At 49.5% G+C, this 22,213-nt stretch overlaps 1 protein-coding gene across 6 annotated transcripts in view; it reads left to right on the forward strand.

Annotated features, from left to right (window-relative positions):
• Positions 1–22,213, forward strand: part of LOC1273213 (uncharacterized) — a 63,762-nt gene that overhangs the window by 22,507 nt on the left and 19,042 nt on the right. The window contains exons 1-2 of one of the 6 annotated variants that reach the window (XM_061642003.1): positions 5,727–5,863; positions 9,955–12,126. In XM_061642003.1, coding sequence (XP_061497987.1) covers positions 11,352–12,126 — 775 coding nt within the window. In that variant the 5' untranslated portion in view covers positions 5,727–5,863; positions 9,955–11,351. Of the gene's footprint in view, positions 1–5,726; positions 6,562–9,954; positions 12,127–22,213 lie in introns of those variants that run through there. The other 5 variants (XM_061642004.1, XM_061642006.1, XM_061642005.1 and 2 more) reach the window with 5 other exon arrangements.

The raw sequence follows: 22,213 nt of genomic DNA on the forward strand, positions 1-22,213 counted from the left end.
GTGGGGGCTTTTTTGTGTTTGGCGTATGAGAAAATTGGACGCTGTGCCGAACGGACGACGTATGTTATCACGCAAACATGAACTCAACAAAAAAAAAAAAAATTGCGAAACCCCGTCCAAAGGATGCAAGCTTTGATGTGCTAGTGATGGAACATCGAACAGAGTCAAGGGAGAACCAACCAACGGTGTGAGAGGGAAGTGCGTAAAAGGAGGAAGGGGGGTAACGTAAAGCACATAAACGTTAAAGGCATTAAAAGCTCTTCCAGCCGTTTGTTAAACATTTCCAACAAATTATTTTTCCCCCGCCAACTGGTCTCGCCGTGAGTGCTTTGAACGGGAAGCTTCTTCTCCACGGATGATGGTGTCGTTGGTTTGTGGATGCTCATTTTAGAGGTGGGTTTTTTTATGAAATTTTTTCGAATAAACTCGTAAAAGAATTTGGTTATTTACTAGGAAAGAGATGGGTAAAGTGCTTCTGTATGATTTGTGTCGTTATCCGTACACCAATGGTCCAATCGTGCTATGCAACCAATTTCGTTTTAAATATTAATCGCTCAATCAATCGTCGATTAGATGTACGTTTGCTGTAATGATGCCTTTGATTCAAGTTACCCTCGAAAGCCTCATGCGAACTAAAAGGAAATAGAAAGTGTATAATAATACATATAATAATAAAATAACTTGGATGGTGCCGTGACTAGGATCCTCCAAGTACTTTCCCCTAGCAAACAGTGCGATGTTGCGAACATTTTTTCGAAGTTTATTTGCTGCCACGCCATTCAAAGGTTAATTCGATCAACACACAGTCACACTGCCCACCATTTGGCGATGCGAAGGACCGCTCCCGGAGGCCCACTCAAAGCCCCCGTCGTCGCCGGCAGAATGCCCTTTAATGCCTGAGTTAGCATGTGTCTGCGGGCTCGGTTGCCCGCCGGCGGCCCTTGTTTGTTTCGATTATTGCTTTCGTCGGTTTTCCCACGGCCGAAGAATGTTCTGGTGGCAGCCTACGGCGGCAGTCGGCCACACGGGGAAGGTGTGTTTTTATGTTTACTGCCAACTGCTCCAATCTCACCGATATCTACACATCGATCAGCAGTCGGAGCATATATTTGTTGGTCCGTCTACACACACACACACATGCATTCCCTCTCCATGTGCATGTTCTCGGCGTCCATCGTGAGGTTTATGTTATTTTTCTAACCGACCACAAACACCCCAAACCGGTCGGTCGTCGTTGAATTGGACGCTGAAAGTGGAACACTCGCCTCGCACACAAACTGGTATGCGGGAGTGTGCCTGTTGCGGCTACACAAAACCGTCGGTCGAAAGAATTGGAAACATGTTTCTTAGCGTTAAGCATTTATGGTAATAATTATTTAATATAAATGCAACAACTAGTTTCACATCATTTAAATTATCGATTCCATTTAAACAAAAACATTCCTTCTGTCTTGAAGCACGGGGAAAGATAACGCCACTATTCGCTAGTTAGAAAACTCCATGTATAAGCATTGACCAGAAGCTTTTTGGAGGCAAAAAATGGTTTACGAAACGTGAAACAAAACAGAAGGCAAGAAATATCACCGTTTGGTCCAGGGCGACATCTCGTAGGGTTCCACCGTTTTCCACCACTACACTACCACTACACCATACATACACAGTCACATGGGGCGGGAAGGTCCATTGGAGCGTGAGTTTGGGGTCTCGTGTGTTATGCATTCCCGCTGCACGGCGATCTATCTCGCGCACACTCTCCCAAATTGCCATCAAGCCGTCTTTATTCCGCGAGCGCGCGCGCCCTCACCGCCAGTACACAATGGGCAAAAAGTGAAAGTTTGACCTGTCGCTATTTGGCGGGTTCAAATGCTCACATTCTTCGCGGCTCGTACTGGTGTGTCCGTCGGCTCCTCGGCCGCCGCAGTTGCTTGCGACTGCTGTTGTGAATGAGAGGCAGTGTGCTGTTTTCCATTCATGCGAGCATGCATCTCTCGTTCGCGTTTGCTGCTGCAGCGCTGCGGCATCGGGTTTTTGGTATGTCTGGCCTGGCTGTCAATGAACTTTGGTTGGGTCGCGCTCGAATCGCGGTGTTGGCGCTCGGTTTATGTTAGAGGAGGTCAAAGATTTTCCACTCGCAAGCTGATTTGGTGTAGGTAATAGTTCTGAATATAACATCGATTTGGCGTTGTTGTTATTGAAACGCAATAAGACTTGCCGGACTAGATGTTTGTTCTTTAATTATTATGACTGAAACGTTTAGTTACACGACTTCAAACTGATATGGTTAGTAAAAACTCCTTCTAATGTTATGCTACACTTTTAAGTTCAACAACTATCCAATTTCTTGACTGCAATCCGCGTTCGCGCAATCTTACCCCCGTGTGCATTTGATGCATACAAACATGGTGTGCATTTTTGGAGTGAAATTGATACGATAGTGTACGGCTTCGTGCATGACGTTTGTTCAGTATTTGCTATCTGCAATCTACGCCACTCCTTCCCGTCGCATTGCTAGAACTCGGCGCGTACGTGCCATTTGATTAGTTTACACCTACACACCACATCCACATTGCTTCTGTGGTGGACGTGATCATTTAATGAAACAACAACCTTCATCGAGCGCTAGCACCAGTCGGTCTACCTTTCCCTCTCGCTTACCAGCCGCTAACACGACCAGTAAAGATTAATATTCCGCTTTTTCACCTATTTGTCCGCAAACGCTAAGATAAGCTGGGTTCCCCGCTTTCCACAATGGCCTCGTTTGTAGGTCAGCCGTTGAAATGTACACCCTGTTTTGCCTGTCGAAGGGAAGATGCAGCGTATCTCCGGTCTCTTGTGTCCGAGACGCGTCCGTAGCGTATGGGCCGAAAGTGTATGCATGTTATTCAATTTATCTGCTGGTGTTTTTCATGTACCGCTCAGCTTGGGTGGAAAACCTGCAGGTCCGTAAGTCGATACCATCGACTGTGCATTGAATTGAAGATCGATTGCAAATTGTTCGCACTTTCGTGGAGAATGGTCGAGAACCTGAAGGGAATTGAGAAGGTGGCACGGAATGGGAGGATGGCAGCGTACCAGCCAGGGTTGATGATTTCTCGGAAAACTACCCACTAATGTTGGAGAGCGGTGTGGCTTCAATCGAACCAGTCCCGTCGGAAAAGTAGGGGAATAACTATCTAATTCCCTGCTAAATCACCTTACACCGGCTATACTATTCCCGTGCTCAACCCGTATAGATGCGGTAGCGTGTGGCGAAGGGCGATCGGGAGAAACGTCTAAGTGGGAGACTGAACCGGCCCGAAGTGTAGCCGTCGCGTAGTAGCCGATTATTCGTGATTACCGTCACGTACGTCCTCATAAAAACTAGTTACTATTCATACTGAGGATCAACCCCAATCCCCCCCCCCCGCCCAGGATACTTCCCGTGTCTCCAGTGTCACGGAATCGCGACACGGCACCTTCAACGCGCACGTTGCCTATTCTACGCTTCGGGGACAGTTTGGTGATTTGCATGCCGCCCTTCCAACTGCCAAGCAATGGAATAGGATAGGTATGGTGGAATTTAACCTACTGCGGAACACAGAAAGTATCGAGCGTTCAGTCCCGGTACACAAATCACCGTGCGCTGCACACCTCCACAGGAAGAGTCGAAAGAAGGCGGCCAGACTTCAGCTTCCAGCATCGAGAAATCGATGGATTACTGTCCCAGTCACGGACGTCACGGTCAACCGGAGTGTGACAAAACTTCCGAGTTGCTGCCATTGTTGCGACTGCCTACCTGTGGTGTTGGTGGTAGCCGACTGTCGCCATTGGAGACCTTTTTATGTGGTATTTGAACCTGGGTGAGAATTACGGAAACAATCGTCAAAGACCTCATCTGCAAGGCTCACGAGGCATGCTCGTGTTTGCGGGAGGAAACAAATATCAAGTATGCAGGAACGTCAAACTGCAGGACATTAGCGGGCATTGTAATTTCTCACACAATGGGATTGCCACAGATAGCTCCAGGTAATGTCTCCGGTAGCTGTGCTTGATCAGAATACTATCTGATGACCCCAAGATGTGATCATCGTGCTCGGCCCATCATCACGTAGGTTAGGCATCGCATCACTCGGTTCTTTATTATCTGACAGACACGAGAAGGGTGCTAACTAACGACTGCTGAGCCGTCGACGACTACTCCCATCCCTGCAATAAACTCTCGCTGGCCAACGTGAGACGCGCTATCTCAAATGTCACATGTTTCGGAGCATGATGATGGTGATGATGGGGGAGACTCGCCCGATACGGTTACGGAAATTTACGGCCCTACCGATGGCCCGAAGCGATACCGACCGCCGGACCGAAGTCAAGAGGTCGATCAGCTACGGTGATCTTAGGATCCGCTGGGTACACGTGACAACTCCCTCGTTTACTTGAAGCACGGTAGGAATGAAGCAACTACACCGATCTCGCCTTATGTGCCTCCCAGTTCCTTCTATTGCACCGCGCAATCCCTGTTGCCAACACACCTAGCAATTAAAACCGATCGATGTCGGCACGTTTGCGTGTCCCTCCCGAGTCGAGATCTTAAGATATCTCCGCGCACAGCTACGAAAAAGCTTCGATAATGGAAATTAACCAACCGAATCCTCCCAATCCCGTCCAGTCTACTGAGAGTGCATCGTATCTTCACAGTAGCTGCTTGCTTGAAAACACGCAACACCCGGGTCATGAACTTGCAGTCGAAACTTTCCACGCGTTTGGGTCGGGCAGGCCTCTAAATAAACTGTTATTGCTTCGGCACCGGTAGGCAACCTGCAACATCGTAAACCTTGGCGAAGGTCGTAGGACCGTGCGAAGATAATGGTTCCGGAACTAGAAAACGTTACTGCGGCCGGTGCACAAATCACGACCCCGCGCGACTGATCACGGGTGTTTACCTTGACGGCGAGAGGGGGTCGCATTAGCAGTCGCGACGGAGTAGCGCGTGTTGCCCGAGTCCTGAGATATCATCTAGCGCGCGCGTCAGTCGGCGTTCCTCTACCGCCGTATCGAGAACCAGGCTTGATCGTTAGATAGGTTAGGTGGCCGACGTGCCCGGCCCGATTACACACTCGGAAGGGCCGGGTTATGTAAGTCTCGCGAGATGGTAGTTGCAGGGGTGAGGAGAGCGGTAAATTGCGGCAAAACTCCTTGGATAACAACACAACGGGCGACAATGGGCGAGTCGTTGGTCAATTATTGGTAATGATCATGCAAATTGTTGCAAACCTGTGGCAACGAGCGGCGTCTGCCCACCGTCCGCACCGCTCCCTCTCACTCCAAAACGTCCTCTACCCCCATGCCGTCTCACTTTTAGTACACGTGCCCTACTCGAGCGTTGCCGGTGGATTAAGATGAACCCGCCGGGGGGGGTTGGACCAAACGATCACACACATACATCATGTGGCGCTATCAGTACCAATTCAAAGTCGCAGAGGAAGGAGGAACGGAGGAGGGGAGGATCGAAAGGGCCATGCAAAGCGGGTGGAGTGCGCCGTAGGGTTGAGCACAAGATGAGCACACACTACGCGAGTAAAAATAGCTGAACTAAAACAAGAAAGTGAATTCAATAATAATCACGCTGCGTTACGGTGCCCTTCGCCGGAGAGGTCACCAAATGATAATGCAGCTGTGTCAGTTCGTTGCAGATTGATCCGAACACGACGCCTGCTGGTCGGGCTGAAGCGGTGCCGGACGATGGTCGAACGGGATGGCCTTTCCAGTCATAATTTGTCCGTCGGTTAATCGCTTCGCGCATACGGGTTTCCCGATCGGGCAGGAAATTGCAGGCTCCCGGTGCTAAAACCGATCTAGTTAGGTGTTTTTTTTTCGGTGGAATTAGGTAATACTAATTGCTGACCACACGGCGCCGGTACTGCAAGTCGTGTGAGACGCATGTGCTGTTCTGTTGGTAAACAAAACCGACGTCATCGGGCGTAGGCTATTTAGCGTATGCGTACGATATTTATTTCACCGCGTACCGGCATTGTGGCAGATCGTGCGTGAGTCAGTCCGGCTGGAAAGAAAGGCACGTTGGGGGCTATTTTTGTGCGGACCGATAAAACGATTCGCTCGTGCTGCGCGCATCAGAAACAGCTCGCTAAACGCCACGAGCCATGGACGAACGCACTCGGGGCTCGCTGGCTAATTGCCCTAATTGCGATTTTGCTGTTTTTAGCCCAAAATATTGACTATAGACTTATGAAGGTAGATAAATAAAATCCACTCTGGTACATTAGTGGCTGCGCTTTCAACGCCCGGAACGATTGAAGTCTAGCTGCTGAACCGTCGGGCTGGCCAGGCCCACCGTAATGGGTGCGCTGGAGGTAAAACCCAAGTCTACGGATAGTTTCACACTGTTCTACAAACTGGTCAGAATGGTCCAACAAAAGCAAGTGGATCGGTCGAGCGCAGTCTCATTCAGTACGGATCGTCTGTTCGATGTGGTTGTGATTGTGTGGCTAGTGACAGTGACGGATAAGTGGCAGGAGTTTCGTATCACACGTAGAAATCAAACCAAAATTTGTTGCAAAAGTGTCTGTGAGTGTCCTTTTTTTCCAGTGCTACTCTTCTCACTGTCCCAATTGTTTTGCGTGCATTCCGCGTGGGCTTGCAGCCCTTACAAACGTGGACGGTCGAAAAACTTTCCATACCCATTACCCAATACGGCCCCGATAATGGGATCGCCAATCATCTCCACCGCACATCATGCCACCGTTCGATTGTGCTGCGGCCAACCAATTTGCCAATGGGCCGCTGAAAACGAGGGCTGCAAAAATAGTTTCCGGTCCGCACGCTTCGATGGGTTCGCGGGCGCACGCTCACGCTTTTGATCCCACACCATCACCACCTTCCCCCGCCAAGGTACTTGGTACTTCCGTCAGGGGTGGGCGTGTAAAGTCGATCGGATAGTGGCGGACGGTACTGGCGCACGGCGGGGACCCGCCGTTAGGACCCTGAAGTCTACGGTGCGTTTCCGTGGAATTGCATCGGCTACCACTGGGACACTGGGCTACTCCCTTCCTTCGGCTTCCATCGCGAAGGGTGGCGGCATAGTAGGCAAAGGGAATACAAATGCAGCAGCACGCTTTTTGTTCGCGGTTCGCGCTTTGAAAGCTTTCTATGCCGTGACGTGTAACCGCGACGCTGGGGAAAAAAGGTCCCTTTCTCTTCGAGCAAGTTCCCTTTTTATTGTTCCTTTCTCCTGGTGTTGGGTTTTGCCCGGCTAGTTTGGGTGTTTGATACTCTGATTTTTTGTTGTTGTTGTGCTGAATTCGGGCTACACCCACCCACGGGCTCAGAAACTTCGTAAAGCCCATCTACGGCGACGGCGCATTGAAATTGCACAACCTTTCCGCTCCTTTTTGTAACCGGCTTTACAAATTAAACAATCGTCCAATTAATAAGTTGTTTCAAATTTTCCGTTCCTTTTAAGGGAAGATTCGAAACTAACAGTAGATGCGAAATTAAAAGTGGGTTCCTAACATCAAAATGGGATCCGGATGGTATTGAATCATGATAAAATTAATGACAAATCCTCCTCTTTGCTGCTGGAGCACAATTTGTATCCCATACGCTCGATGTAACAACTTTCTTTCGTTCTTTTTTTTCTTCAGTGGGCTAGCGGTTTTAGCGTACCATTGCCATACCATTCCCTTCTCGAAGTGCGTTTGATCGATAAGTAATTTCCCGCTGGGCAGGAAACTGTTCCTTTTTCGTCGGTCCTGGGAACAGTCAGAATTGCGGCGGAATGTCTTGCCACTCCTTTCCCTGCGCACATTTCGTCGGCGGACATTGCATGACCGGCGGCACTTAAACCCCTACATTTGCCCACTGTATATGGTATAGCCGGGCACCCGATGATCGTTCGCCATTTCGAGCGTTTTATAGACGCATTCCCAATGTTCCCGTTTTTGGAGGGATGGGTTGGATTTAGCATGCCACTCGCGTGCCCACCACTGGCGAAAACTGTCGTTTCGGCAGCAGTTCATTTGCATCGGCACATCCGACTCACCACAGTTCGATGGCCTCCGTCCGCGCCGGGGTTGCAAGAGATATGACAGCTGTCAGTTTGAAGTGTGAGGGTAGTCGAGAGCTATGAAACGAACCCAGCGCACTACCGATCGTACGTCACATTTCTGTCACGAACGATCTGATTACGAGCTGTTTGTAAGGAGAAGGGACTTCAGGGCCTTTCCCTTCCATCCAGAAAGCTGTGCCTTGGTATCAGATCTTGTCGAGCGTTACATTGTATGGGTTGAAAAATGGTGAATAAATCATACCTTTTGTCTGAACGAAATTAATTGCTTACAAAGGCAATGATACACAAACCTTCTGCGGATGTGTAGTGCGTGATCATGATGCTTGTGATCAACTGTGCTTTCAAGATGAAGCTGCATATCGAAGGTGCATATGATGCAGCTGAGTGGTATGAGTGGTTTTTCACCCAAATAATGATGCCATGAATTTGGTCCGTACTCGGCGAAAAGAAATGGATCACAATGCGCGTCTTGTTCGCGTTCGTAACCGGCACGGTCGGTCTCTCCGCTAATGGTCAGAAATCGCTCACGCGCCATTCCGATGTGGCCAATGCCGACGCATTGAGATAAACGAGCGATAATCAATCTCAAGCGCTCACCTTTTTATTGCGTTTCGAGGCCGTCCACTGTTTTCGTCGAGCCGTGCAATTTCGTACACTTTATTTGCTGTTTATGCGTTTTCTCTCTCTCTCTCTCTCTCTCTCTCTCTCTCTCTCACACACACACTCACACACTCATTGTCTATCTCTTTCTTTCTTTTATGCTCTCCACTAGCCCACAAAACCGCTCAGAATCGCTAGAAATAAACTCATAAATGTGAGTTTATGATTTGCGGCGGTGCAACGTTCTGGCTTTTGTTATTTGGTATGCCCATGAGGGCCAGTGTCTGAGCGCTCGAAGTTGTTTCCCGCGTTTCACTTGTCTTCACGGGTTTGTGGTCATTTTATGCTCCATAACTTCACTTGGAGGCGATACGCGAACACCGAACAAGAACACTGTGTGAATGGTACTTGCAGTCTTCGAAGTATCCCTTCGGCGGCGGCGCCATCCAACCCCCCACTCCACCGACGGAAGTAGTCGTTAGTTCTGATGGATTGCACTTCATTATGTAATCGGGTTGGTGCTTCCCATTCAGGCCGTGGATTTATTTTCCCTATTAAGTGGTTCCAGTGGTTGCCGCAACAGTTGCCGAAATGTTTGCTGTGTGTTTGGAAGTATTTTTTCTGCGAAAAAAGAATGGCACCGAGTCCACTTCTCACCGTTTCAACCGTGAGGTCTTGGTAGTAAACACCAACACACATTGTACCGATTTAAAGAGCACAGGAGGTTTATGTTGCATGAATGCTGCTCGATTCATTGTAGAACTGGGGAACGATAATCAAACCATGTGCTCTGCTAGGCTCCGTGATGGCGGTGCGGCTTTTGTGGAGCATTCAAAAATAAAGTTTGAGACACACACACGTTGGATGGTGGCATCTGCTTTTCTCAAGGGATAAGACAGTACGCAGAGCGCAGTCAGATGTTACGGTGGAAGGCTTTAGTATAATGCGTCACATTTTGCAACCGACTGTAATGGTTCGAATGTATGGTTTTTGGCGGCGCTAATGGTCAAAACAAACGGTAACAGCACCGTTTTGTTCAGCGTCCGGAAAGAATGCCGTGCGCGAGGTGCTTTGTTTACTGAATCTTAACGACCGGGGGGTCGTTTTGACTTGTAAAGTAGATTAACCATTCTGTGCTTAATGTTTGGCGCTTGTTATCGCAGAAGAAGAGCATACCTTCTTTTAAGGCTGATAAAGCACTCACAACAACAAGCACTTATAGAAAATTACAGAATTCTGACAATGAAAATAATTGCTTTCCACCTTTCTCTTACTTCCTTCTTTCTCTACAGGACAGCAGCACCATAGGACATTGAAGAATCTACACTCAGACGATCCTCACATCAGCCAACTGCGTGTGACGTGCATTTGAACGCACTCACGATCACATACCACCGTAACCACGCGTGATAGACGACGCACACGGTCTCCGGAGTGCAGTGCGCGTGTAATTAACGCCATTCAGTGCGCCCTTTCCGTCCTACCAGCCCTTCCCGGTCGTCCTCGAAATAGCGGCTCGTGATCGTAACGAAGCACGGTAATACCGGACAGCTGAACGAAGCAAACGGCAGAGGGCGAAGCAAAACCGACGCCGCCACCGATTAGCTAACACACCAGAACGCAAGGATCGCAAAAAAGGAAAACTCCGCTCGGCAACCGACTTGCGCTGTGCGTTTCTGCTGTGTGCGTGTGCATCACCGTTCCACCACCCACTAGACCCACTAAGACTGCACAGTTGCATCACATCGAACGTGAGCCAGCCTACTACCACTACCACTAGCAGTAGGCAGAAACCTACCGAACACGACCAGCACAGTAGTAGCCGAGTGCCAACGCACCGATCCGTACGAGCGCGCACCGCATTCGGAGGGAAATCTGAGCGATCATTCCGCGAGAACTTGACGCAATCGAGTTCAAGGCACCTGTACCACAGGGCGCCACACTGCTACGCCGCGCGTAGAGTCAACGAACGCCCGCGGGCTGAACAGCGGGTCGAGAATCGGCGGACCATCAGCGGCGGACCTCTGTTGAGCTTCTAGTTTCTAACAACAGGCAAACCCGAACGTTGCTCGCGATTTCTCCAGTGTTGGATCGATCGTGGATCAATCGAGACCGAGATATCGGCGCAGTGTTTGGAGCCTAACTCCTGTTGTGGTCGTTGCAATCGTATCTTCAGGTTGTTTGGAAGACTTTTGACCTCTGCTGGGTGTCACCGTCAGTGTTACGAAACCGAAGAAATAATAGTATCCAGGTGTGAAAGGTGTTTCTGTGCCGTTGGAAACGGCGGGCAAAGTGACAACAAGTGCGCCATTCTGTAGTGTTTCTCTCGCGCAAGTATCTCGCAAAAGACGAGTGCCTAGATACTCGCAGCACAGGTAGTGTTGTTCGCTAGTGCTTTCTTTGTTTCTGTTTCAATGTTTACACTCTCGTAGCTTGAAAGGCTCTCCGCGGTAGCTTACCAATTTCCAAAGTGGTTCCGACACAGTGCTGAACATGTAGCTAGAAGAGCCCCTGCCTGTACCCCTAAGTGCAACCAAAAAAAAAGGGCATCAACATACTTGTTGCTTAAAGTTGTTTAGAAATATCCCGCTTGCTACTGTGCAACAGCACACAACAAGTACGGCCCTGGGCTGACGTTTACAGTGCGTGTTTTGGTCGTTCAAGTGGCTGATTTGAAGGTAGAATAAACATGGCGGCGAATCGTAAACACTACTCCTCCAAAGAGGACATCCCCAAAGAAGGCGACGAGGGCGGTGGTAATGATGACAGCGGTGGTGGTGGTGGTGGTGGTAGTGCCAACAGTGGTCATCCGATCGAACCGATCAAGCGCGGCAAGGATGAGGTGGACTTTGTGTTGACCGCATCGAAAGCGAACGGCACCGCTATGTCCGCGGGAAAGAAAGGGCAGGAGGACACCGGCACCAAGGCTGGCACCGGTGTGACGCTGGACAAGTTCAACATATTTCATCTACGCCGTCGACCAAAAAGTGACCCTGGCACTGGACCGATCGCGAAGCATGCCGCGGCCCAACAGATGGGCCCGGCCGCGAACGGGGGAGCCGCTGCGTCCGGTGCGGACGAAACGCTCAAGAAGAAAAAGTCACGCTTCGTCAAGAGTGCGTCGATCGCGCGCATCTTCGGCAACACCTACAATACCAAAAAGTATGACGATAGCAGCGCCCTGCTGAAGTTGCAGCAGTTCAAGCGTAGCTTCCTGAACAGTGAAAAGTTCCACAAGAAGGACAGCGGGGCCGGTGCGGCCGAGGAAGCGGACGACGGGGAGCTGCAGATCGGGGACGCGTGCTACGTGAACGACAGCGAGAGCAGCGCAAAGGCGATCAAGTCGATTACGCGCGGGCTCGGCAGGCTGCTGCGGCGTAACTGTCACAGCATCGACATCAGCCGGCCGGATCCGGAGTACAAGGTGTCTTACCTCGGCAACGTTCTTACCGGATGGGCTAAAGGTAGGTGAAAGTATTGATCGTGGGTTAGATTTTGGGGGATTTTTGTGTTGGGAAAGGTTTTAGAGTTTACAAACTCCTTGGAGTTAGAGATGATTGTATTTCAAGTTTTGTTGAAGGAGCTTTTATTGAACTCGCTAGCGAGGGTTACAGATATATTGATTTATTGTGCGGGGTAATTATCGCATAACTCGACAAGCTCTAGTCCAATCGGCTTCATCCGGTCACCTGTCGATTTGCCGTTCGGATTAAGCCTCCATAAGGCGCCATTACGTCGATTCTCGTCCCTGCGAACCGGCAGTGACTCGCACCGGCAGGAAAATCAATCGTCGGACATTCGATTGATTGCTCGTGCCGGAATGCTATGGCGCTTCAAGGTTTGCTGGTTATCCTCCACTCTGCAGGTCGCACTATGTATATATGTGTGTGTGTGCGTGTGTCCCACGATCTCGTCCACCAGATTTGTCGCTGATTGCGGTCAACGGTGGAGTCGCGCAGCATATCGCTGCTCCATCGGATCTCCCTAGATCTGTGTTGGTCGGTGTGGTGATCAAAACAATGACCCATCGTTCAGCCTTGGCTGGGTTGATTGGCTTGATTAAGATTTCCATTCCGCTCACTTGCTGAGAGTGCAGAATACTGGTCCCCCGATCAGTGCGGCTCGCGAGGCTGCCAATCGGTCGTTCTTTGTGCGCCACAGTGTGTTTAGGTCTTATTTTGGGACCGATTGAGAAACACGCACCCCAAAGTCGAGGTCTCGCCCGACTCCTTCGTGTAGCGTGTGGTAGCTAACGGCTGCAAAACAAGGGAGAGAACCAAACCCGAGAACCATATATTTTTAAGCTACTCGCAGGTTGTCCTACAAACTGACGACGGCCGAGGCACGTTTCGTCCAACGGAGCGTAACAAAATAGCACCTTCCCTGGCGGGTGGCATTGGAATGCATTCGGCGTCGCGCCTCCCCCAACGCGCCCCCCCAGAGCGAACCGAGCAGAAGGTGCTCCACTTAGACAGGTTGGAGCTGTAGTTGCTGTTGTTGGGATGACGCCGTATTCTTGATGACTTTAGTGCAGCTCCTCGAGACCTGGATTGAGAGCGATGTAATCGTGGTCACTACATTCCGTTATGCCAGCATGGTGCATCATGCTGATGAATTCTTTCTTGTTTCTGTTTTTTTTTTTGGTTTTACGGTACCTTAAGGGTTATACAAGTACAACACTGCTTTCGGTTCATTATCGACCCTAAACACTATCAATTATAGCTCTATTTGACAAGTGGTCCCTGGGTGGTCCTTGAGGAAGGTTTCAAACATTAGTACCGAGTGTAAATTGTCACACATTGGCGATTATTGTATGTGCTAATCTGGCCCCCATTGTACGACAAAGCATCTGTTAGGTTCCCATCAAGAACAACGGGTTCGTTCAATTATGACCGTTTGAGGTGAAGAACCATGCTGCTGTGGACATCATGATGATTCGGTCGTACGATGCAACGTCACCCGCGGTTCACCATCAAACGATGATTGATGTACCAATTGTGTGTCAATGAGGCCCTAGCTGTGTTGTGTGTACTTAAGGCACAATAATTTACCTTGCCCTAATCGTCACTTCTCATTCATCGCGTGGCACTTACCGTTCGATTTCTGCCTGGTTAGTATGCTCCGCTACCCCGACGACGATGCACTCGGCGGCCCGGTTGGCTGTTGCTTTGAAACCAATTTTGCCGCCAAAGATGGGAACCTGATAATCGACGGATGGCTGCGCGTCCTGGCGTCCGCGGCGGTAAAGCTCCGTTACTCCAGTATTCCCGTAAGGGCGGTGGCACAGCATGGGACGCAATTATGCTTCGCGCCAACTTCCTTCCCGTGCTAGCCGATGGATGGATACAACAAGAAATGAAGCAGCACACGGCACTTCCAGCGCTTAACCTGTTAGGATGGTAGAATAATCGAGTGTGAAGCCGGTTTGGGAGCATCTCCGGAAGCGGTACCCGTTTGTAGCGCTTGGTAATCGCGTAGAACAAGCTAGAAATTAGTTCACCGCGATAGGGTTTGCATTCGTTCGGATGCTTAATAATGGGACCTTTAGCTGTGCAACGTTTGAAACAAATCCACGTGTCCCGCTGTGTGTTAGATTGCGTTCAGAGAAAAGTCTGCTTTTAGACCAATGGTTTAAACATTTTCGTAACAAAGCTCTGAACACAGTGACACATGCGCTCTCGCATCTCTCAAACCTTTACGATAACCTTCATTAGGGTATCGCAATAACTACACATTGTCCCATCGCTCCACACTGATGAAGCACCTAATGAAGACCCACTGCTTGACCTTACGCAACGTCAACGATGCCGCGAGAACACGCGACAGTCGCGAGCGTGTGGGGCGATATTCATCGTGGCCTCAGTTGCCACATCGCCACACACTCGCACGTGCTGTGCTCCGCTTCGCTCGTCAGCACGATCATTCGACGATCGGCACGGACTGCTTCTAAATTGAATTTAGCCGTGAATCATCCATCGTTTGGCGATCGTCTTGCCAAACGGACCCCAGCCGGTGCCTCATCCTCCCGGCCAACTCTTCGCCAGCCACTGCTGATTACACTGACCACGAAACGGGGCTGGCAACCGTTACGAACTCGTGTCGTTTATTTTTTGTTTTCGTTCCTCCCTCCATATGCATGTTGAAACCGTTGCAGGTTGAATTTGAACAAGTTGTAGCCTTTTTTTAGTCGATAAGATCGCTGCGGGAACGGGCGGACACTGTGGGGCTCTTCGCATCGAAAGCCAAACGAGGACACCATCACTATGCGCCTTTAGCTGGCGGTGGTGCTGCAGCAGGCTAGCAAGCGACGACAACCTGTGCAGGCTTTGCAAGCAAACTGACCTCAACCGACCACCGAACCGGTTACTTTCGGAACAGGCGGTGCGGCGTCCAGGTGGAGGTGGGATCGTACTGGGACCACACGCGATACGGCGACACGGAATGCACGAACGCGTGTGTATGGTTTCGGGGGATGGTTCACGACCGATCCCGCTACGGATGACGCTGATGATACCCTGCGCGGTTGCGCGGCTCCCCCAGCCAGCAGCTCCTGATGTAACAAGGCATCGTAGGTTCGCCAGTTTGAGGTTTAGCTTAGCGGGTTTGAGCATTGCCAAACTGCACGCGGGTACATCTCGCAGTGGGCGCAGAGAGAAATGGAAGCATCAAACCAGTTATCGTTTGGCGGTTGGACCTGGGCGTGTAATCTACGACACCCGAGCAAAAGTTCACCTAGAATGAGGCACGAAATAAATAACAAAATGAGAGGAATACAAAACTGGGCAAACCACGGCGTGTGATGCACGCGATGACCGACTTTTGGCTCAGGCATCCAAGGGGTGTATCAACGTTACGTGTAACTATGCCGTCCCTTCTGCAGCGCACGGCCGATGGAGCGTTTATCTTTCCGACCAGCATAAATTGAAGGTCACCAGGGCAAATCAGGGCTGTGTTGTGGCGGAGAGAAAAAAAAACAGAGCGGCGAAATGCCTCTCGAAATGTAACGATTATAAAGACTTTCAGATAAAATCCTTCATTTCCTTTCCCATTCCACTGCCCGATTGCCCAATTGCCCAATGGCCGTAGCTTGGACGTGTTAATTAAATCTTCCGTTGGCGGAATAGGGCTGTAAAGACAGAAACAAAAAAAAAACACAGCATAAACAGATTTCATCTTCCGTCGCAGCACCATTTACACGAGCACCAGTTTCGGTTGACCTCTTCAGCCCGTGGTGTTTCGCCGACCAGCGCGCCCCAAAACGATTGATTGCGCATGTATCGAATTCAGCCGTCCCCGCACCCGAATCTTCCGGAGCTTCCATCGGATTAATTCGGAACGGCGCCGCGTTTAGGGCGGTTGCGGGTGACTCTACCCTGATTATAACTGTAAATAGTTTTATTGGCTTGTTAGATAGCGTTTTAGGGGATCCGGTGTAAGGGGCGGTTTAAGGGAGCCTTCCCGCCAATATGTTACCCACTTATCGATCGGTACTGCCCGCTGACTCACAGCAAATGGGAACGCGATCGTTTCGTTTAACACGCGCGAGAGACAGCGAACAACGAGCCTCCGGTTCAAGTGATCCTATTTCTTGACCTTTTTGCGGCGTCTCCGGACGGTGTGTGTGTGTGTGTGTGTAACTAGGTCTTGAACGGTCAGGAACGCCGCAACCCGGGCGCGCCAACGCTCCCAATCTGCATTCTTCTGTTTGGCACGTTTGGGAAAAGTCAAGAGAAATCATCCGACACCATCCATGCGCGCCCCATCACCATCATCAACCGGCCCGGTATCGCCTTTGGGAATGGGACGTGTAGCTAAAGATAGTAATCATCTGCCCTCCGCACTCCGGGCAGAGCCTAATTGGAAGGTGTGAAAAATCGCTTTGCCATCGAGTGAGCAGCATTGGGGTGGGATTAGATGAGTTGCGAGCAGCGTCGTACATTTGTTTTGAACGTTCAGGTGCCAAACATTGGGAGGAGTTAATGGTAGGTTTTGAGACGCGAGCGTAAGAAGGTCAACTGTTGGGCAGTGAGGCACGTCCAACGAGCAGCAGCCCGTTGGAATGGCGAATCGAGCCGTAATTCAGCCGCCGTCTGAAGATATGAAGCAATTCCGATTTCGAGATGCAGTGCAACTAACGCTTTCGTTGGTATCGATCTCTATCTTCGCAGGTCGGATTTTGGAGCTTAATTGAACGTCCACACATTGATATCACTCTATCATGCCATAACCACTTACGAAAAGACATAACCGGAGCAGCTGTTGCCGATTATCTGCACACACAGATTTGGTAACCGAAGCTCAACGTTGCTTGTTTTTGTGGTTTTTAATGTCCATTTAAACCATTCCAATTGGCTACAGCTACCCTACACCCCCGTTGGACGATCACGTTGAACAATGTCCCGCAGTTGGTCGGTCATTGGACGTTGTCGAGCGTTGGAACACCCGGACAAAGCAACACGTACAGCGCCAACGAGCGGTGTAAGACATCAACGAACGAATTAAATTAACGATAATTGACATTTTAATTAAAGTCGCGTTTTCTTCCTCGCTGCCACCGCGCCATATTTGGCCGATAGCTGGCCTATACACTACAATTGGTATGTGTGTGTGTGCGTGTGTCGTAGGGGGTTCACTGTGTTCGTTACGTTGTCTGTTTGTCACTAAAAGGCTCGGTACTTCTGCACACTCTGTTCAAACTGAACGCTCGGTTACTTGCCTCTTAGACGTTGCCACCTGCTGGCATTTTGATAGGTGTCATATTTCCTTCTTCTCTACGTACAAGAACGAAAACTTTACTTGAAAGTAGAAGCGTACCATCTCGATCAGTGCATAAGCAACTGCTCTAGCTGCAAGAGCACTAAATGTCCAACAACCAGGCTGGCACTGCTTTCAAGGGGGAACGGCAGGATTATGCTCGACTGCATCCCCACGATTCACTGCCACAAACTCCAATCGTCTCTGTGTCTCGTAACAGAGTGGTGCAAGAAGAGGAAACAAACTTTTTCCAACGTGAAAATATGACTGTACACAGCATCATCATCATTATCATCATCACCAGTACTATTATTATTACCATTATCAAACCCGGCGCCCGAACGGGTCCGAGAAACGGTGTGTTGGTTTTCATAGGATTTCATTTCCTTTTCGTTTCTCCCCCAACCGGGCTAATACCATACCCCAGTCTCATACACACAGACACACCTATACTTAGCAGCATAACTTTTTGATGCTTGCCGGTTTATTGTTTGGCGTGCTGCTTCCGTGGAATGGAAAGCCTCTTGAGCAGCAAGTTCCGCCATCTCGCTGCCAGGTTCCGGTACATTGGGCTGAAGTGCGCTCCAAAGGGTGGCCCAAAGAAAGAGGATAGAGAGAGAGAGAAAGAGAAAGAGAGAAAGACACATAGGAAGCGCAACGAAAGGGGTGACCCGCTTGTCAAGCGATACCCGGGTGGGTGCAGCTAGCAAGTACCGTGACGAATTTTCCACATCGATCTGCATCGCCACCTCGCGCGGGAACTTACCAGCAGCCCGTTGGGTGGGTGGCTGACAGAGAGCAGGGGGGGGGGGACCTGTTCGCGAGGTTAAAAGGGATCCCGGCCGAAGAAAAATGACACCGCGCGCTCACCGCACATCGGCGCGGCGTTGTTTTGTCATTTGCTAGCGCGGGAAAATCGCGCCCGCCGGTTCCATTAAGTGCTCGGTGCTTCCGCGTTTGAGCGCGTTTTTCTCCGCCTTTCAACAACGGTTGACACAATGGCAGGAGGGATGGGAGAGAGAGAGAGAGGGGAGGGATATACAGTGGTTTACCATTTAGTTCTTGTGTGGCGGAAGTAGGTTACCTTAATTACCACCATCGGTTGAAGCAAACTGATCGGGAGGGGCGAAACAATGGGACGCAATATCTACCGAACGAATAGAGCGCATATTCCAGTGGCAGTTTGTTTAGTCGATTATTCGTTTGCAATAGTTTAATAATAAAAGTCAATTAAAGTGAATTTTGGAACTCATTCCAATCCAATAGAAAATCTATATCGATCAATTTCTATTTGAGAGTAGTACTCAGGCTATTTCCAACCTACTCTAGCTGCAAAGATGTTTTATTCCAGAAATGTCCGCTTGCTGCTAGTCTTCCTTTCAATGATTCGATGTCCTTCAGGCAATCAGGCAATGATTCCATGCCCTTCAGTTCCGAACTTCCTCCAAAAAAAAGAACGGAAAAAGCAGAACAATTCACAGCTCTCTTCGTTCGTTTATTTGTCTATGACCGTGAATTACGTTACTGCGCTTTTCGATTGGGAAGTGTAGTATTCCTCCATAGCGATGACGCAGCGCGGAGCCACATGCAAAATTGATGACCCAACCCCTACCCTCCACCAAACGGCGACAAATCCGATTTGGGACGGCGAATGAGCATTTTATGGTCCGCTCGGCAAAGTTATGGCTCTGTGGCAACGGCCACGTCCGGCGACCATCCCTAACCCGAGATCTATACATCCTTGGGTGCGCTGCATGCATCCATGTTCCAATGTTCTGATCCTAGCATGGCAAATACCGCTGAATGCGCGCTGGCACAATGCGTCGCAATTTTCCGCCTGCCATGCAAACCGTAAATCGTAAAGTTGCCTTTTTAACGAGCAAAGTTTTGTGGCGATTTTTTCCCTTCAGTATTTGTTTCTTTTTTTTTCTTTCTATTTCAACGAGACACTCATTGTCGGGTCACCAGGGTGTCTCTCACATCATGCATCCCACCACGCTCCGTCTCCCGAGACGGTGGTGTGGTTGAGAAAACAGTGTCAAGTGGCAAACCGCGATCCGATGACAGTGTTATGTGCCAGGGTCCAGCGGTGTAGCATGGCAAACGTCAAGCCCCATCTTCTTTTTCCCTTTCGGCGTTTGACCTCCCATTGGATGGTAATAAAAGTTGTGCCGAAACGTGACCGATAGTATGGTTTACAAAAGCGTACACAGGGAAAGGAAAGAAGGGCATGACCGAGCACTCGAAAGGGGAAAACAGACACATCAATTTTATGCGCCTCCCGCACGTCCTGCAGGACGAGTGCAGGAACTGGCCGCCAATGCAAAGAGGCAAGCCGTATCCTGTCTCGACCGGAAATATGATAGTTTTGTGTGCTATTTTGGGTGCCCGGATCGTCTTACACATCAGCCCAATTGGTCCTACTTGTCATTCATAGCGTGTCGGTCGTTGGAAAGCGCTTCGCATAGATCTAGAAGCTTTCGTATAGAAACGAACGCAAAAAGAACCCGAGAACGGCTCCAAGTTTGCAGCCAATTACGTCGTTTTGATCGATCGAGAATCGAACGTAGAGAATTGATGTGGAAAGTTGGAGGAACTGCAAATAAGACGAGTGATAAATGTGATTACTCTCGTTTCAATTTTTAGACTAGTCTAGTGTTTGATGCGTACCAATCCCAGACAGCATGAGTTCTGCCCCGTGGAGCAACAATTTCTCGCCAGTAGTTGGCGTCACATTCTCATGTTGAACAAAGCAAAAAAGGAACATCACAAAAAGGAACTGCCAGCGATCTTTTGAGGAAATAAAACATTTAACAATTAAGATGCAAAACAAACCGAACACTTCAAAAGTACGATGATTTCACAAGCATCAGACGTGAAATTTTAGATTTTCCTTCGCCTACAGCCACGCTGTGTGTGTGTGTGTGTGTGCTTACTCGGTGTCCCGCCTAACACATTGATGACCGGCAGTGCTCTAGCACACCAATGATTTGCACCAATTATGGTTGCCACATGGTTGCGAAGGTGGCGAAAATTCACACACCCCGTGGTTTCCATTTTGATCTTCGCCGTCTTGCTGTCACCGGTAGAGAAGGGAGGGTGGAGCGGTTCTCTTCAGTGGGTGGTGCGAGAAAAAAAAGAAAAGAAACACATTGCATAATAAGCATAATGGTGCACCGGGGCGGCATCGATGTAATTTGGAAGCGATGCTTTAAAGCAGAAGAAAAAACGGTTTTTTTTTCATTGCTTGGCGACTGGTAAGGCCATATTGTGTCATTTGTTTTTTATTTGTCTGATGTATACAACACACACACATACGTAAAAGTAACACACACAGAGAGAGGATCAATGGAAAAATGATCCTCATCGAATTGCACCAATGCACAATGTGTTCGGAAAACGTTCGTGTGCACACGTCGAATTGTAAGTGTTGGCTCGCACAAATTCTAATGCACGTAACAACATGACGCAACACACACACATGCTGGAGTATGTTCCAAATTCCATTGCAAGCGCAGAGCGCGGGTTCAGCCGTTCCACGATCGCGACCTGCGGATGGCATTCTTACCCGCCGACATCCCTTCGAGCGTTCGATGAACTTTACCTCACACTATAATTATCCGGCGCGTGTGAAGATGATCTCCGGACGACCAGCAGTCCAAAACGTCCCAAGCAGGGTGACGAAATATCGGACCGCGTAAAACTGCTTCGCCCTCCGGTGAGTGTTTCTAGGAGCGGGAAATTACGCTAGCCCAACGAAAAGGAGAAGAATCTCGAAAAGATGAAGCCATCCTGCCTTACTCACACGCGAGGAGGTCTTCTCCAGTATCCAGTAGCCGGTTTGAGTCACCGAAACGTGGGACCAAGCCTCCCCCCCTCGCCTTTTTTTGGCCAGAAACCTATGCCGATCGATCGGGGATGTTCTGCCAAATTTCTCGCCTTCGCGTCGCACAAAATTATACATGGCGGATCGTGCACCGCAGCTCCACGATCATCAGCAGCCTCTTCTGCCCAATCGTTGTGCAATGCCGTGGCACCCCCCTTTGGGAAGCCTGAGTATCGGGCAACTCCAGCAAGGGTTGGATTCGCGCAGCCCGCGCGGAAACTTTGATGATTCATACACTCAACAATGGGCGACGCGTACACGGTGTGGCTGACTGTGTGAAGGGACACAAACGGTGTGTGGGCCATTCGGCTAGGAGCATAAATGATTCATGAGCGTAATTTGCGATCGGTGGAAAATTATGGGTAAGACCCAAGCCCTAATGGGTTTAAAATCACTAGCTGGTGGTATGAAGCGATCAACGGGGTGTCTCTGTTCGTTTGTGGGACAAATTCATATTTAAACAATTTACAACATCAACTAACTGGGTTTGTTATTGATAAAATTATCTTCAATTAAAGCGTCACTGAACACGCTCCCAAAGAAGAAAAAGAAAAAACTAAATTAATTTTCCTTTTGCTCTGAAAAGCACATCGCCTGTTTTCCGCACCGTTGCAATTAATGCATTCCGGTTTTTCGCTCCTTCCACCCTACCGTAGGTCCAACTCACCGGCTTTATTTGTGATGGCCATTTAAATTTGAATTCAATTCCTACCACCACCCTGGTCGCCTCTTACCGCATCACCCGTTCGGTGGTGCCATTCGCCGAGCCAAACAGGTTATTTCTCCTGCGGAGGTACATAACTGGAACGGAGCGGTTGGCTTGAATCTGCTGTAACCGGGCATGATGATGATGCATATGAATGTTCAGCTTCGATACACATGCACATACGCGGCATCGGCACGGAAAGCAA

The sequence above is a fragment of the Anopheles gambiae genome, chromosome 2, assembly GCF_943734735.2.
Source record: "Anopheles gambiae chromosome 2, idAnoGambNW_F1_1, whole genome shotgun sequence".
NCBI classification, from domain to species: Eukaryota; Metazoa; Arthropoda; class Insecta; order Diptera; family Culicidae; genus Anopheles; species Anopheles gambiae.